The following is an 18077-nucleotide window of genomic DNA, read 5'->3' as shown; positions in this document are numbered from 1 at the left end:
AGGAGGGCGCATGGGCTGAGTGGATAGGGGCAGCCCGGAGCCAGCCAGGCAGTTTTATTGAAATATTTTTAAATAATTTGCACGTGTTAGTCTCATGTGTCAGCAATGCTTTGTCTGGTTCAGTGATCGCCCATGGGAGAGCAAGCCCAGGGGCTAGATAGGAAATGTTCTGTCCCTTGAGTCCATGCTGAGGTTCCCCTACATGGGGAGAAGAGCTGGTCAGCCCATCTGGGGCTGGCACTGTCCAGTATGTGTGCTCTGTCCTCACAGGGCATCCTGAAGGCCAAGGTTGGAGGCCAGAGACCACAGGCTCTACTGCTAAGAGCGTGCCCCAGGCAGCTGCAGGCCGGGTGTGGGAGGCTTGGCATGGTGCCCTCGGTGGCAGAGGAGACTGCCCGCCTCACAGTTCAGGTTGCGGTAGCGGGCAACAGCTGGTGTGGGGCGGGGGCACATGGACAGGAAGCCAAAGCTGAAAGGGCCAAGACAGCAGCCAGGGCAGGGCAGCCCCTCATCAGACTCCCGGGGAGCTGAGGGGGGCGGCGAGGGTTCTGTCCGCTCCAGGGCTGCTGCCCGGGGCAGGCTATGCTGGGCCCGGTTCCAGGGCTCCCCAGCCCAGCCTTGTGGGGAGTTCACCACCACAGCTGGGGGGTTGTTGTTAAGGGTAGGTCCTGATCTAGGGGACCAGGGCTGGGAGGCTGAGGAACAAGTGCTGATGAAGTTGTCTGTGGCCACGGCCAGGGGCAGCTGGGGAGCTGGTCCTGGGGGTTCTGGCTCAGGGCTACTGCCCTCACACTCCATTCTTTCTTCAGCCGAGGGGCCCATAGTGGGGGGGCCAGGACCTGGCAGTGCTGTCTCCATACGTCGGGGAAGTTCAGGGGATGATGGTAGCGAGCGGCAGCGACGGGCAGGTGTCCCAGGCTGGACGAGGGTCTCTGGAGTGGTCACCAAGGGCAGTTGGGTGGAGGGCAGTGGTGATGGTGGTACAAGGGGCAGGGGGGCGACTGGCTTGCTGGGTGTGTCCAACAGCTTGATCTTGCCTCCCCTGAGGTCTTCCCGGAGTGAAAAGGGGTTGACTCGAGTCAGATTGTCCCCCCAGTTGGGGGGTGATTCCGGTGATGGGGGCAGGAAGAGGTCGGAACGGCTTCGGGAAAGCCGGGGGTCTGGCCTAGGAAGTGTGGCAGACGGACCCCCTCTTGAAACAGACCCTGTAGACAGAGAAGTGTGTGGTTACTGTTTTTAGCATTGATCATAGTTCCTTGAGGCCTCATTATTCACCAGGAGGCTGGTGGGACTAGAGCTTACAAAAGGGAGTTCCACTGGGTACTTTGGAAAGGGGGAGATGTCACCTCTAGCCCTCCTTTACCTCTTCTTTCCTCCTTCTCCTTCCTTGGCTCTAGAATTTGAAAATATCCTTTTTTGAGATGTCCTTTCACCACCACCCACCCACAGCCTTCTCAGCTAATAAATACACTTAGTCTTCCCCAGACAATTCCCTCAGTCCTAGGGAAGAGACGCAAAAGGACTTATGTTGGGTCAAGGTCATGCTCACTTACTCTGATTGTGTGTCAGGGGAGCCCTGGTGAGGGGGGATGGCTCAGGCAGCTGCTCAAGGATCCATTCCAGGTGCTGGGTGATTTCGGTGAAGGGAGCACGAGTGCTGGGTTCCATCTGATGGGGAGAGAAAGGAACAGCTTCATTCATTGCTCCAAAAGAGGGTCCCTAAGTTTTCCTCTCACCACCTGGGACAGGAAAGCCTTGCTAGCTGATGGATGTGGGTGGTAGGCAAGGAAACGGAGTGAGGATCTTACACTGCAGCAGTGGATGGCCAGGAGCAGGAAGGGCAGTGGGCAGTCATCCCCTACCAGGGTCTGGAAAGCAGGTACATCCAGGCCGAAGTCCTGTGGGTACAGAGAAGAGGGGCCTTCAAGTCAGCCTTCCTTGGGTTCTCCTTCTGCCCCCCAGTCAGGACCTCAACCTCCAGAGAACCAGTCTAGAGCTCCTCCTTTTCAAACCTGGAGACATCATTCACCTCAGTACGGGGTAGGTAATCTGGGTCGGCAGGTACTCGTGCAATGAGCTCACAGAGGACAATCCCAAAGGCAAAGACATCAGCCTGGGGGGAGGAGAGAATGTCAGTGGAAGGAACTGACAGTTTTCATGTCAGAATTTTGTCAGAATATGTCAGAATTTGGGGGGAAGTCTTGATAGTTTCATGTGTTAGAGGGGTGCCTATGAAGGGGAAGGGAGATCTTGGGGGTCTCCTAAATATTCAGTAGGGCTGTTAAGGAAATTGGGATGGGACCTTATAAAAGTATCTTGAAGGTCTCTGGAAGGCCTTGGGTATCTGAAGGATTGATGTCTTACCTTCTCATCATACAGCTCACCCCGCAACACCTCTGGAGCCATCCAGTATGGGGAACCTACCACAGCCAATGGCTCCTTTCTTGCCCCTTCCCTGCAGGGGTAGGGGCAGAGTGGTCAGAAACAGCTCACTCAGATAACCCCCCTAAACAAAAGGGGATGAGGTCAGCCCCCTCCCCACTCCAAGGAAAATGTCTCTGGAGGCTTCATTTAGATAGGGGCCTTCTAGAAAGTTTAGGGAGCACAGGGGCATTCACCTCACCTATACACAGGAATCTTTTCAGCCAGCCCGAAGTCACCCACAACAGCCGTGAAGCCTTGGTCTTCCCGTCGGATCAGACAGTTCTGACACACACATAGCATCCCCATATACCCATCATCTTCTGTTCTCTTATCTCCCAATATACACCCCAAAGCCCTGTCACTCCAGAAGAACCCCAACCCTCTCTGATCTACCAGTTCTCTAATGCACCCCAATCTGGCAATTTCATCTATCACTGCAAATGTAGGCTGGTACCCAGCCCCTTAGAGCTCCCCTTCACCCCAGTCCCCCATTCTCCAATGCTTTGCTAGCCCAACATCCTAATATGTCTACTATCCACATTCCAACATCCATGGGTCAGTTACAGTGTAATAGTTTCAAATCCCCTTTCATGCCTCCATCCACCTGGCCAGCCTACCTTGGATGTTAGGTCTCGGTGGAATACACCTTTGGCATGCAGGTACCGCAGGCCGCGGGCAATGTCCAGAGCCAGGTGGAGCCTGACAGGCCAGGACAGGGGTTCCGGAGAGCTGAGCAGCTGTTCAAGGGTTCCCCCATTCATATACTGGGGCATAATGGGACCAGAAGGGGAATGAATGTCAAGGTTTCTGCCTGTACTGTAGGTCTCCTACTTATAAGCCAGGGGACACTTAGGAGGATCGCAAAGGTCAGAAGGGTGAGTCTGTGCGCTAGGATCTCCCGCTCATATTCTAGAGCTGTCCTGTCCAAGACCTGTGCAACTATTTAAATTTAAATTATTAAGTTTAAATAAAATTAAACATTCAGTTCTCCAGTCACACTAGTCATATTTCTACTGCTACCTACCCACATGTACCTACAGAACATTTTCATCACTACAGAAAGTTCTATTGGACAACATTGTTATAGAGCATATAGGGAATGTGACCAACTGAGGCCTTTTATTGTGGTTAGCCCAAAGGGAAGTTCAGGAAGCCTCCCATGGCAGGAGGATTATTCCTCTGTAGATGCATCGGGTGCTGACTTTCTCTCCCCATGGTGATGGTGGGGGGTCCCCTCCTTCCTGGCCCATCCTCACCTCTGTAAGAGCGTGCAGTTGCCCCTGGTGCACACAGACCCCCATGAACCTGGAAGAGGATGGGGAAGATAGGAGGGTAGGCTGTGAGAACCCAGGCCCCTCTACAGTTCCCACTTTTCCCGCGGGATCTTTCCTCTTCTCCCAGCAAGCTTCTCAGCAAGCGGCTGAGGCCGCTCACCTTAGGATGTTCGGGTGTCGGAGCCGGTTCATCAGCTGCACCTCCCGTAGCGTGTTTCCCCGGTTACTGGGGAGTCTGTTCATTTTCAGCACCATGACTTGCCCTGACTGTCGGTGCCGAACCTGGGGGCGGCATGGGCCGGCGAGTCCCGTGCAGATTCGCCAGGTCGCGAGTGTCGTCCGGGTCTGGGGCCCCTAGTTCCAGCCTCCCGTCTAAGGCTCGGTCCCGCCCCTCTGCCCTCTCTGCTGATCCTACCTTGTAGACCTCAGAGAAGAAGCCGGCCCCGATCTTCTCGGCGCAGTGGAAATCGTCCACGCGCGCCAGGCTGGACACAGCGCTGCGGAGAGCCCGGTAGGAGGAGGGGCGGCCCCGGCCCGGGCCTCCACCCGTGCCCCCCGGCCCCGGGGGCCCCTCCCCCGGCGCCTCACCGGGCCCTGGCCCAGGGCCCCGCAGTGGGGGCCGTTCCCCGGCCATGGCCGGGCCCCCAGCCCCGGCCTGCCTCACATGGCAGGGTCCCCGGGGCCCGGGCAGGCCGCGCTTGCCATGGGCGCGCGCCCAGCCCGATTCGGGACGCCGGGGCTCCCGCTCCCGTCCGGGAGAATGGAAGATCAGCGGAAGATCCTGGGCCCCGGCCCGCCCCCGCCGCGCCGGCTTGCAGGGCCCGGGTAAACGCCGCTCTGCTTCTTTCGGCTCAGGGCCTGGGCCTGGGCCTGGGCCGGGCGGTGGCAGTGGCTCTCCCGGGCGCCGGCGGGCAAGCGGGCGGACTCCCCGCAGGCGGAGGCGGGCTGGCTGGCGGGCGGGCGGCGGCTGCTCCGCTTCGCCGCTGGGGCTCAGGCTCCGCGGCCTGCCAGGGGCGGGGCTGAGCCGGGCCTCCGCTTAACTCCTTCCAGCCCGGCCCACCGGCAGCGGCCACGCCCCCTCAGGTACGCAACCCCTAACCCGTGGCAGCGACACCCTGGGCGAGAGGGTCTGGGACGTCGGGGCCAAATAAGTTCAGGCCCGAGCTAAATAACTGAAGGGAATTATGGGCTGATTGTGCGTCCGCGCAGCTCAAATACCTTTTAGCTGCCCTGGGTGTCCTTTCTCTCCTCCCACCCTCAGTCCACTGTCTACAGAGAGCCGAGCTCAGGAAGCCGCCGGATTCCTGGGCTCCGTGGGCCAGCAGGGCAGAAAAGTAGACACTTCAGGTCTAGCCACAATCGGAGGTAGCCCAGCAACCTGCCTACCTTTCCGGCCCGCGCTCTGTTCCAGCCTGCCCATTTCCCAGGTCTCGACCCTTACACCCCTGGATTCCCTGACACTTTCTCCCTTCTCGGGCGGTTGTATCGTGAGCCTGTGGCCAGCCCGTCCCTGATGTGGCCCACACCTCCTTACTCCATCCCGCCTCCCTCGAATAAAGTTCAGAGGAAGAGAGGAGTATCCGTCCAGTGACTACCCAGCCTCAACCTCCTATTCTTTCCTCCAAATGACCCTATCTCTCTGCAGAGAAGCCTCCACCTGCCCGGAAGCCCCTCCTTCCTCGAGATCCCACCCCTCGGCAAAACCCCGCCCCTCCAGGAGCCCTTTCCTTCGGAGACCCCTCACTTCCTCAGTGAGACGCCCCCTTCAGAGGGACCTTTTCCTAGTATGATACTGCCACCATCAGTGTGTATCAGAACCCCTCAGTGAGACACCCCTCCTCTGTGTGTTCCTTCCACACAATGAGACTCCACCTCTCAGAGTGACTACACCGGTCATTGTGACCCCCTCCTCTCAACGTGACTCCTCCCCTCAATGTGGCCCAGCCCTTATCAGTGTGACCCCTCTCTGGAGGTTCTGCCCTCCACCTTGTAGGAATCCGGTCTGCCCCCTCAGGCTGGAGGAGGAGCTGCAGTCTGCCTCTTTTTTTTTTTTTTTTTTCAACGTTTTTTATTTATTTTTGGCACAGAGAGAGACAGAGCATGAACGGGGGAGGGGCAGAGAGAGAGAGGGAGACACAGAATCGGAAACAGGCTCCAGGCTCTGAGCCATCAGCCCAGAGCCTGACGCGGTGCTCGAACTCACGGACCGCGAGATCGTGACCTGGCTGAAGTCGGACGCTTAGCCGACTGCGCCACCCAGGCGCCCCAAGTCTGCCTCTTTTAAGTCGGCGCTGAGCCCTGAATGCGCACGCACTGTGCACTCACCTAACCCAACGCTTCCGGTTCTCTGCTGGCTCCTCCCCCCGGGGTCGGCGAAATAGCCAATTATCGCCAGGGATGAGTGACGACGCTCCATCCGGAGGACGCCTCCCAGGCGAGCGTTTGCGGGCAGCTGTGAGCAGCTTGCCACCTAGCGGCGGAATGGAGGGTGGCGGGAATGAAGCCTGCAGGTCTCGGGAGCGAGAGGGCTTGAAGAAGGCAGAGTTCTTTAAAAAAATTCTCAAGTATTGCATTTCTGTTTCTGTGGTAAGATGAAAAGGAAATTAAGGCAAGCACATTCTGTGTCCGTGTGCGTGCTCGCCTTCTAACAGAGTCCTGTCCGGTGTTTATGAGAGTTGGAGCCAAGTTCTATTTAATTGTCCAGGGCTAATGAGAAGAGAAAAAACAGTCTTAGATTATAAACGTTGCCTTAGGGTGGAGAGAAGACCGGATGCTGTCCCGGTGCAGCGTACAGCGGAAGATTTCGCACAGGTTTGGAGACAGAATGGAAGAGATTCACAGCCCTTCCAGAGCCAGTGAAGATAGGCCAGTCTTGAGAACAACCTATGCCTGGGCCTTGTGCATCATGTAATTCTTCCAGAGGCAATTTGATCTCAGCAAAACAAACTCATTCATCACGTTAATGTTCATTTAACACCCACAACTATTTAATTTGTAAATGTGTTTCCTAGAGTTGTATGAGATCTGTAAACACTAGGAATTTATGCATTTTGTTAAAATATTATTATAATAGATAATGTAATTGACATATATCTGACCTTTTATCCAAGTTTGAGAGTTACCCTTGTTGGTGATAGTAATTCCAGCAGAGGAGCCAGGATCCTGTTTTAGAAAGATCACTGTGGTGGTTGTATGGAGGCAGGGAGACTGATTAGAAAGGAAGTTCTGCTAATGTTCAGTCAGGAGAGGATGAGAGACTGAACTAGGATAGGGATAATAGGGAAGAAGAGGAAACATTCAACTAGTATGGGAAAACTTGATGATTGATTTAGTATCCGAAGTCAGGTCAGTGGAGAGAAAGCATCAGCCAGGATCATTTTTAAGTTTGTAGTTTAGATGACTGGGTGATATCAACTGAGATAAAGAATCCAGGAGGAAAGGTTGGGTGGGGGAAGTTGGATGTTTGCCTCAAGTAAAGGTGTGATGATAAAGGAAACCATGAATGTGGATGCCACCATCCAAGTAGAGTGTATAGAGGGAGAAGGCTGACAAGAATCCTGGGAATCACCAACATTAAAAGGGTGTGTGGATGAAAAGAATTCCGTGAAGGAGACTATGAAGAATCAAGCTGAAAGATAGGAAGAGAATCTAGAGAGGCTGGTGCCATGGAATCCAAGGAATGGGGAATTTAGAGAAAGTGAAATAATGAACAGCATTAAGTAGTACAGAGGGGTCTGCTAAGATAAGTTTTAAGTATTCCTTAATTTAAGCTATTAGAAGATCCTTTTGTGGTTGTTTTTCAAACTTTTATGATGGAAAAATGTCAAATATGAAAAGAAAGAACAAACAATAAAACAATGAATGTTTATTTACCTTGGGTAAGACCATTTTGCTGGCGAACCTTGTGCAAAATCACTTGCCTATGCCTCATTTGTACTGTTGCCATAAGTGATCTGACCGAGGTGAAAGTACCTGCTTTCATGTACCTACTATGCTAATGATTCTCCAATGATAATTCATGGCCAATCTTGTTTCATCTAACTCTATACCCTTGCTCTCTCCTTCCACTTAATTATTTGGTGTATATTTTTGATATAGCATTTCATCAATAAATATTTCAGTATGTTACCTTTGAAAGACGAGGATTCTTCTTTAAACCAAACCACAGTACCATGTCACACCCCAAAAAGCCCGATAATTCCTTAATATCAAATATCTATTTGCTCATATTTCCCCCATTATCTTTTTTTTTTTTTTTGTTAAAATTTTTTTTTTAATGTTTATTTATTTTTGAGACAGAGAGAGACAGAGCATGAACGGGGGAGGGTCACAGAGAGAAGGAGACACAGAATCTGAAACAGGCTCCAGGCTCTGAGCTGTCAGCACAGAGCCCGACGCGGGGCTCGAACCCACGAACCGTGAGATCATGACCTGAGCCAAAGTCGGACGCTTAACCGACTGAGCCACCCAGGCGCCCCTCCCCCATTATCTTATAAATGTTTAGTTTAAGAAATTGTTTGGGTCACCTGGGTGGCTCAGTTGGTTGAGCATCCGACTTCAGCTCAGGTCATGATCTTGCAGTTCATGAGTTCAAGCCCAGGGTCAGAGCCTGACAGCTCAGAGCCTGAAGCCTGCTTCAGATTCTGTGTCTCCCTCTCTCTCTCTCTGCCCCTCCCCTGCTCGTGCTCTATCTCTCTCTTTCTCGCTCTCAAAAATAAATAGACATTAAAAAAAAAAAAAGAAATTGTTTGAACCAAAATCCAAATAAGGTCAATACATCACAGTTGATGTATCTCTTAAATCTTTTTAAATCTTTAAGTTCATCCTCTTTTTTCCCTTACTGTTTTTGTCTTTTTAAAGTTCTTTCTTTCTTTCTTTCTTTCTTTCTTTCTTTCTTTCTTTCAAGTAATCTCTATATCCAACATGGGTCTTGAGCTTACAACCTTGAGATCAAGAGTTGTGTGCTCCACTGACTAAGCCAGCCAGGAGCCCCGGTTTGTTTGTTTGTTTGTTTTAATGTTTATATATTTATTTTGAGAGACACACACAGCATGAGCAGGGGAGGGGCAGAGAGAGAGGGAGAGAGAGAGAGAATCCCAAGCAGGCTCCTTGCTGTAGGTGTGGAGCCTGTGGGGCTCAATCTGGGGACCACAAGATCATGACCTGACCTGAAATCAAGAGTCAGATGCTTAACCACCTGAGCTATCCAGGTGCCCGTTTTGTAAAGAAACCATGTCATTTGTTCTGTAACGTTTCTCAAAGTCTGAATTTTTCTGAGCTTCTTCTGGTAAATTTATCATGTTTCTCAGTCCCCTGTATTTCTGGTAAATTGGTAGTTAGAGACTTAATCAGATTTAGATTTGATTATTTTGGCAAAACTAATTCATCAGTGTGTTTAGTATTCTCTCTCTCTCTTTTTTAGTTTAGTACTCTTATCAGGAGGCATACAGTGGCCTGTTTGTGAGGTAAATGATGATGTTCATTGTCTAGACCAGAGTTTCTCACACCTGGCACTACTGACATTTGGGGACAGATAATTCCTAATTGTAGGTGGCTGTCTGTGCATTGCAGGATGTTTAGCGACATCCTTGGTCTCTACCCACTGGATGCCAGTAGCAACTCCCCCAGTTGTGATAATCAAAAATGTCTTTAGACATTGCCAGTTGTCCCCTGGGGGACAAAAATTATCCCTGATTGAGAACCACTGCTCTAGTTTCATTAATAAAGGAGTTAGAAAATAATATTCTCATTCTGTTTTTCCTTCTTTGTTTAGTAGGTAGAATACCTCTATAAAGAGAAACTTTTCCACAACAGCTTGTTACCCAGAGATATATTTCATGCAGGAAGGGCAAGAAAAATGGTTGTTTCTTTTTTATTTTACCAGCTTTTAATGAGTTGGTTCCCTTGCATTCTCCAAAAGTGACCAGTGAGGTTTTTTTTTATGGTACCATTATGAACTCATAATTTGATACATGTATGATGTGTCTCAATTGTTGGTTGGTTGGCTGTTTTTATCATTTTTATTTTTTTATTAATTTTTTTTAATGTTTATTAATTTTTGAGAGAGACAGAGTGCGAGCCGGGGAGGGGCAGAGAGAGAGGGAGACAGAATTAGAAGCAGGCTCCAGGCTCTGAGCTGTCAGCACAGAGCCCGATGCGGGGCTTGAACTCAGGGACCGTGAGATCATGACCTGAGCCAAAGTCGGACGCTCAACCGACTGAGCCACCAGATGCCCTTTTATTAATTTTTTTAACATTTATTTGTTTTGGAGAGACAGAGCGTGAGTGGGGGAGGGGCAGAGAGAGAGAGAGGGAAACATAGAATCTGAAGCGGGCTCCAGGCTCTGAGCTGTCGGCACAGAGACCAACGCGGCGCTCAAACTCACAAGCTGTGAGATCATGACCTGAGTCGAAGTCAGACGTTTAACCGACTGCGCCACCCAGGCACCCTTGTTTTTATCATTTTTAAATTGTCCTATTTTGACCAGTTGGAATTTATTCAGGTTGGATCCTGAGTGGTTTTTTTTGACACAACCTTTAAGGTTTCTTGCTTTTTAATATAGTAAAATGTACCATGCTTATTTTGTGTATTCCTAAACTAGAGCTGGTATCAGCTATTTTTCCCAAAGATTCATAGTTCCTTTTAGTTGGAAATGGTATTTAGAGACTGTAATCTGGGATATAAGATTATTTGACTTTAGGAAGAGCAGTTTCATGAAGATAGTTGATTACCTATTGTTCTCAAAACAGTCCCCTCTACCATCTCTTTATTATGAAAAATTTCAAACATGCAGAAAAGTTGAAGGAATGCATAGTGAAGGGCTGTGTACCTTCATCTAGATTCAACAATTGTTAACATTTTGCTGTTTGTTCTCTTTGTGTGTCTCTCTCTAATGTGGTATGATATGATATATGACCTGATATAACATAATATATTTTTATTGTACCATTTGAAAATAAGTTTCTGACATCATGGCATTATTAGCATTATCCTTTAAGGTCATTTCCTCTATAACCAAAATACCATTATCACACCTTGAATTACTTCATTTGGTTTCTTGGTTCTCATATTTTATTGGCTCTTTCTTCTAGGTCTCTTTTGCTGATCTACTACATCTTCCTGACCTCTAAACAGTGGCGAACCAGGGCTCCATCACTGGACCTCTTCTGTTCTCTCTACACACATGCACAGCTGGTCATTTCTCTTGCTTGAGACCCTCAGTATAATGTTGAGTGATTTAATGACAGTAGATACTTGTATCTTGTTCCTGATCTTTATTTAAAAAAAATTTTTTTTAAGTTTATTTATTTTTGAGATAGAGAGAGACAGAGCATGAACGGGGGAGGGTCAGAGAGAGAGGGAGACACAGAATCGGAAGCAGGCTCCAGGCTCTGAGCCATCAGCCCAGAGCCCGACGCGGGGCTCGAACTCACGGACCTACATGAGATCGTGACCTGAGCCGAAGTCGGACGCTTAACCGACTGAGCCACCCAGGCGCCCCTTGTTCCTGATCTTTAAAAGAATGCTTTTAATTTGTCACTGTTTTTTTTTTTTTTATAAAGTCTATTTATTCATTTTTGAGAAAGAGAGAGTGCAGGAAAAGGGCAGAGATAGAGGGAGACAGAGAATCCCAAGTAGGCTCCCTGCTATTGGGGCAGAACCGGATGTGGGGCTCAAACTCGCAAACTGTGAAATCATGACCTGAGCCAAAATCAAGAGTCAGACACTTAACTTTCTGAGCCACCCAGGTGCCCCTTAATTTTTCACTATTAGGTTTCATGTTTACTGTGGGATTTTTTTGTAGCTACCTATTCTAGTTAGTTCTTATCACATTAAGTGGCATGTAACTAATCACATCAAAACCCAGTGGCATAGGGGCACCTGGGTGGCTCAGTCAGTTAAATGTCCAACTTGGCTCAGGTCATGATCTCACGGTTCATGAGTTTGAGCCCTGCGTTGGGTTCTGTGCTGACAGCTTGGAGCCTGGAGCCTGCTTCGGATTCTGTGTCTCCTTCTTCCTCTACCCCTTGCCTGCTCACCCTCTCTTTCTCTCTCTCAAAAATAAATAAACATTAAAAAAAACCCAGTGGCATAAAACAAGTACTTATTCTCATAAATCTATTGATTTGAGTCAGCATTCTAAACTAGAATTGGCTACAGTGTTTGGCTATATGCCATCTGTCTCTTGTTCTTCCTGGGACCCACTGATAGCCTCAGAATGTTCTTCTCATTGTGCTAGAAGAAGGGTAAGAAGACAAGTATGGTTTTGCAACTGCTTTTCATGCCTTAGGGTCATGTCATGTCTGTCAACATTCCAGTGACGAAAGCAAGTCATATGGCCAAGCCCAAAGTATACTGTCTATAGCAGGGATGGGAGGAAGGGAGAAAAAAGATTTCTAAACAATGATACATTACTTTAATTTTCTAAAATTAAACCAACGTTGGGGCGCCTGGGTGGCGCAGTCGGTTAAGCGTCCGACTTCGGCCAGGTCACGATCTCGCGGTCCGTGAGTTCGAGCCCCGCGTCGGGCTCTGGGCTGATGGCTCGGAGCCTGGAGCCTGTTTCCGATTCTGTGTCTCCCTCTCTCTCTGCCCCTCCCCCGTTCATGCTCTGTCTCTCTCTGTCCCAAAAAAAAAAAAAAAAAAAAAAAATTAAACCAACGTTGCATTTATAGAATAAACTTAACTTGTTCTTGACGTTTTTCTTTTTCTTCTCCTTCTCCTTCTCCTTCCCCTCCTCCCCTCCCCCACCCCTCCTTCTTCTACCTTATTAGATTTGGGTTGCTTTTTAGGGTATTTTACAGTTTTATTTTTTATCAGTTTTGTATTGAAATATAATTCAAAGGCCATAAAATTCACCCATTTAAAGTGTAAAATTCAGTAGTTTTTGTTATATGCACAGTTTTGCAACGATCATCACAATTAATTCTAGAATATTTTCATCATTCCAAGAAGAAACCTCATGTCCATTGGCAGTCACTCCCTATATCCTGCCCCACAGTCCTAGGCAACGGTTAGTTAACTTTCTCATTGTATAGATTTACCTCTTCTGGACATTTAATATATGGAATCATGTAATATATGGTCTCTTGGTATCTTGTTTTTTTCACTCAGCATAACGTTTTCAAGGTTCATCCATGTGATAGCATGTATCTGTACTTCATTTTTTTTTATTGCTGAATAATATTCCATTGTGTGAATGTACTGTGTTTGTTCATTGGCTGATTGCCATTTGGGTTGTTTCCACTTTTTAGCTATTATGAATGATGCTCCTATGAATATTCATGTACAGGTTTTGTGTGGACATACGTTTTCATTGCCTCATGTTCCTCATTGTTTTGTTCCTCTATTCCCCCTTTACTACCTGTTTGGTTTAAGCTAATATCTTTTAGCATACCATTCTGGGTTTCCTATTTGCTTTTTTTAAACTTACATATTTTAGTTACTTTCTTGGTGGTTGCTCTGTGGATTATAATCTAGTCAAATTGTTGAAAGGTAAACACACAATTAATCACCTAAACCTTATATAGTTGATTTGCTTTGGGTAATTGCTGAAGAACACATAATCTGCTATAATGCTGGAGGTGGAAGTCCCCTAACATGTTGTCTAACTAGTAGTGCTGGCTAGTAAGAAAGCTATTGATAGTGCAATTTATTTTTCATGTCATAAGCCATCTTATACTCCTCTTATTCTCATTGTTTTTCAGTGGCTTCTTAGGGGTTTATAGTCAAGCAGATATCTTTTTCTTCTTTTCCAACACTTATGGTTCTTATTACTTGTTTTGGCTTCATGCACTGTCTAGACTGTCTAGAATAATGTTGAATAATAAGGGTGAAAGTGATCAGTTTTGTCTTGGTTCTGACTTCTGTAAGATTGCCTAAAGTGAAGGACTGTCAACTCTACACGCTGGCATCCAGCTTATGCCAATGGCAAATGTAGCTAATCCTTAGTATTTTTTTTTGCTAAGCCACAGCCCTTTTTCAGAAACCTCACAGTAATATTCCCATAAGTGACTAGTTAATTGGAACTGGTATGATGAATGAGTTCTGTTTGCCAGTTCTGGCCCTGGATTTTCTCTTGGATGTAGTTTGATATTGGCTGTTCATTTCAAATATTCTTTATCATGTTTCTATTTCTGGTTTACTAAAAACCTTTTTAAAAATCACAAATGGGAACGTGCCTGGGTGGCTCAGTCAATTAAGCGTCTGACTCTGGCTCAGGTCATGATCTCTTGGTCTGTGAGTTCGATCCCCACATCAGGCTCTGTGCTGACAGCTAAGAGCCTGGAGCCTGCTTTGGATTCTGTGTTTCCCTCTCTCTCTCTACCCCTCCTCCACTCATGCTCTGTCTCTCTCTTAAATAAATAAACATTAGAAAAAAAAAGCTTCCAACTCTTGTTTTTGGTTCAGGTAATGATCTCAGGGTTTGTAGTTTGAGCTCCTCATCAGGCTCCACGCTACTGGTGCAGAGCCTACTTTGGGTTCTCTCTCTCTCTCTCTCTGCCCCTACTCCCTCTGGCACACATGCTTTCTCTCTCAAAATAAACAAATAAACTTAAAAAGTTCACAAATGGGGGGGGGGGCCTGGGTGGCTCAGTCAGTTGAGTGTTGGACTCTTGATCTCAGCTCAGGTCTTGATCTCAGGGCTGTGAGTTTAAACCCCAGGTTGGGCTTCACACCGGAAGTGAAGCCTCCTTAAAAAAAAAAAAGATCTTAAAACAATTTTTTAAATGTTTATTTACTTTTGAGAGACAGAGAGAGACACAGAGTGCGAGTGGGGGAGGGGCAGAAAGAGAGAGAGAGAGAGAGAAGGAGACACAGAATCTGAAGCAGGCTCAGGCTCTGAGCTGTCAGCACAGAGCCTGACAAGGGGTTCATGCTCACGGACTGCAAGTTCGTGACCTGAGCTGAAGTGGGACGCTTCAGTGACTGAGCATCCCAGGTACCCCAAAAATATCTTTAAAAAAAAAATCACAAATGGATATTTAATTTTTTAAATGATTTCCCCATGTCTGTTAGAGTGATGAAATGGCTATTTCCTTGGTGTACTCATGTTCATTACACTGATAGATTTTCTAGTTCAATCATTGCTGTAATCCTAGAAACATGACGCATATTATTCTTTTACAATATTGCTAGGGGCGCCTGGGTGGCTCAGTCAGTTAAGCGTCTGACTTCAGCTCAGATCAGGATCTCATGGTTTGTGAGTTTGAGCCCCACTTCAGGCTCTGTGCTGACAGCTCAGAGCCTGGATCCTTTGGATTCTGTGTCTCCCTCTTTCTCTGCCCCTCCCCGCTCATGCTCACTCTCTCTCTCAAAAATAAATAAACTTAAAAAAAATTTACAATATTGCTAGATTTTTTTTTTTTTTATTATGTGCCAGACACCAGTGCTTCATGCTAGAGATACAACTGTGAACAATATCGACAGATAAAGTATCTGCCTGTATTGAACTCTCAATTCAGGGATGATAAAGAACATTTGCCAGCTCTCCCTGACGCTGTGCTTTTGGCAGAAACCACTCAAGATATGCTGTCTTGCAGAGCCTTGAGAGGTCCCAGAAAGAGGGCTGCGATCATTTAGTGGTATTTGCCACTGGATTGGAGGAGAGAAGACAGTGATGGCAAGCATCCTGCTATTTGCTGTCCCTGGTTTGATGTTTTATTTAGGATTTTTCATCTGTATAACTTGTGTGAGGTTGTTAGGTCTTAGTAACTAATTTTGTAAATTGAGTGTAATGTAGGTCTTTTGGTAGGGGGCATCTATTCAACTGCTTTTTCAGTTTCTTCTGTGGCTATTGTCTTCTTCAGGTGTTCTGTGTCATTTTGGGTTGATATTCATTTATATTTTCCCAGACAATATTAATTGCACTGAGATTTTTTTGGTTTAGTTATATGAAGTTTCACTTAGTATTCTTTTTTTCTTTTTTAATGTTTATTTATTTTTGAGAGAGAGTACGAGCCTGGGAGGGACAGAGGAAGCGGGAGACAGAAAATCCGACCAGGCTCCGCACTGTGTGGGTTCAGCTTTTGGCTTTGTCCAACAAAGCTGAGGATGGCAGAAAGGATTACTCAAGACTCCACAAGAGAGATGAGAGGGAGGCTAAGGGAAGTGTCCGTGAGCTGCTCTCAACCTCCCGTATTTATTGAGCATACATTTAGGGTAACTTGTGCAATACATCAGTGGACTACATGTGAGTAACAACGTATAGAAAACGTGCAGAAACTCACATGTGGAACTTGAGAAACTCAACAGAAGACTATGGGGGAAGGGAAGGGGCAAAAATAGTTACAAACAGAGAGGGAGGGAGGCAAAATAAAAGACTCTTAAATACAGAGAACAAACTGAGGGTTGATGGGGCTGGAGGGGGAGAGAGGAAAATGGGTGATGGGTATTGAGGAGGGCACTTGTTGGATAAGCAGTGGGTGTTGTAGGTAAGCAATGAATCATGGGAATCTACCCTAAAACCAAGAGCACACTGTATACACTATATGTTAGCCAACTTGACAATAAATTATATATATATATATGTATATATATACATATATATATACATATATATATGTATATATATATACATACACACATATATAAAAAGAAATGTGCAGAAAAACAAGTTAAGACAGGATCAAATATTCCATGTGATAACATGGTCTAAGGAATTTATGAGCATAGGCAGGACCTAATCCCTAGATACACATTAACTAGATAAGCTAAGCATGGTCTGCTGTTTTCAGCAAGGCCAGAAAGCAGTGTTCTGCTTTGCCATGTATTCCCTATAATCTTCTAACCCAGGATATAGCTATTTGATTTCCCACAGTGCACTGTAGAGCCTGGTTTGAACTCAGGAACCGTGAGATCATAACCTGAGCCGAAGTCGAAAACTTAACTGATTGAGCCACCCAGATGCCCCTAGTATTCTTAGATAGTTAAAAAAAAATTCCTGTGTGCCTGTGTTTTTAGCCATTTCCTCATGCCACCTGGAGGGCTTGTGTAGTCTTTTTCTCTTGGCTAGCTGTGCCAGTAGTTGGCTTATTTGCTTATTTATTTATTTATTTATTTATACAGCTCTTAGAATAATCATTTCAATTGTTTTTCTGGTTTCTGGTTTATTGGTGTCTACAGTCAGCTTCATAAATTTTTCCTCTTTTCCTTAGCTTATGATATTCCTCTTTTCCTAGGTTCTTGAGTTGACTGCTCAGCTGTTTGCTAGGCAATTTACATAGCTAGCTGGTTTAAAAAAATTTTTTTACGCTCGTTCATTTTTGAGAGACAGAGTCCAAGAAGGGGAGGGGCAGAGAGAGAGAGAGAGAGAGAGAGAGAGAGAGAAACCGAAGCAGGCTCCAGGCTCTGAGTTATCAGCACAGAGCCCGATGCTATGCTGGAACTCACGAGCTCTGAGATCATGACCTGAGCAGAAGTCAGCTGCTTAGCCGACTGAGCCACCCTGGCGCCCTTAGGTAATTAGTTGGTTTTAGATTTGTTTACCTGGCTAGCCTGTCTGCAGCCTATTCTGCTGACGTCCTCACAGTCTGCAGTGCATGACCCCCTGCCCTCGCTAGGCACAGCTAATTGGTAAGGGTAGCCAGTTCATCTGCTGGGAGACCAGGCTTCAGAGACATGAATGTGGTATAGATACATATCAGTGTCCATCTATATCTGCTTCTCCTTTCTTCATTGGGCATGTGGAATCTCATACTTCCAAGCTGCAAAATGTTAACAATTGGTAATCTAAGTAAAGGTTATATTTTTATTGTGATTTTTCTGTAGGTTTTTTTTTCCAAGTTAAAACTTTAAAAAATATACCAGTGCCCTAATTCCCAGAATAACCTGGATGGGGCCAGCCATGAATATTTTAAAAAACCACTCTAGGTAATTCTGAAGCACATTCCTGCTTAAGAAATCACTGTTGTAGGGATGCCTGGGTGGCTCAGTCAGTTAAATGTCTGATCTCCACTCAGGTCACGATCTTGCCGTTCATGGATTCCAGCCCTGCATTGGACTCTGTGCTGACAGCTCAGAGCCTGGAGCCTGCTTTGGATTCTGTGCCTCCCTCTCTCTCTGCCCCTCTCCTACTCACCATGAAAAGAGATCCAGAGAGTTTACTAATTTACCCAAGGTTGTATAGTTAGTAAGTGACAGATCCAGAACTGAGCCTATGTCCTTAGTCATGATGTCAGTATGCACTTGAGGCTAAAACTTGCCTCAATAAAGATTTGATTGAGTTCTCAGTTGTTATTTATCTCTAAATGATGGTATGTAATCATACTTTTTTTCTTTTGCTCCAAGAATTATTTAAGAGGGCATTTAAAAAATGTCTTAGTGTTGTTTTTTTTGTTTGGTTAACCTAATTTTTATTTTCCGTTTACAGGTTTATT

The 18077-nt window shown here is 46.6% G+C and overlaps 1 protein-coding gene across 1 annotated transcript; it reads right to left on the bottom strand.

Annotated features, from left to right (window-relative positions):
* Positions 1–39: 39 nt before the first annotated feature.
* Positions 40–5725, bottom strand: TESK1 (testis associated actin remodelling kinase 1). The gene is made up of 11 exons (XM_049625915.1): positions 5443–5725; positions 4114–4870; positions 3859–3980; positions 3681–3729; positions 3042–3188; positions 2624–2706; positions 2365–2455; positions 2030–2113; positions 1809–1898; positions 1554–1668; positions 40–1205 (listed from the first exon to the last, which is right to left on the bottom strand). The coding sequence occupies exons 2-11, from the start codon at positions 4330–4332 to the stop codon at positions 319–321; spliced, it is 1887 nt and encodes a 628-aa protein (XP_049481872.1). The 5' UTR covers positions 4333–4870; positions 5443–5725; the 3' UTR covers positions 40–318.
* Positions 5726–18077: the final 12352 nt, after the last annotated feature.

This window comes from Panthera uncia, chromosome D4 (genome assembly GCF_023721935.1).
Source record: "Panthera uncia isolate 11264 chromosome D4, Puncia_PCG_1.0, whole genome shotgun sequence".
In the NCBI taxonomy this organism is placed as follows: domain Eukaryota; kingdom Metazoa; phylum Chordata; class Mammalia; order Carnivora; family Felidae; genus Panthera; species Panthera uncia.
Note: the sequence above shows the minus strand (reverse complement) of the source record. Positions and strands in the feature narration are given on the sequence as shown.

Coding starts and splice junctions, on each gene's coding strand:
- TESK1 (XM_049625915.1), bottom strand. CDS start 4,332: ATGGCCGGGGAACGGCCCCCACTGCGGGGCCCTGGGCCAGGGCCCGGT. Junction 3,981..4,113: donor TCTTCTCTGAGGTCTACAAG/GTAGGATCAGCA, acceptor TGCCGCCCCCAG/GTTCGGCACCGACAGTCAGG. Junction 2,456..2,623: donor GAAAAGATTCCTGTGTATAG/GTGAGGTGAATG, acceptor CTACCCCTGCAG/GGAAGGGGCAAGAAAGGAGC.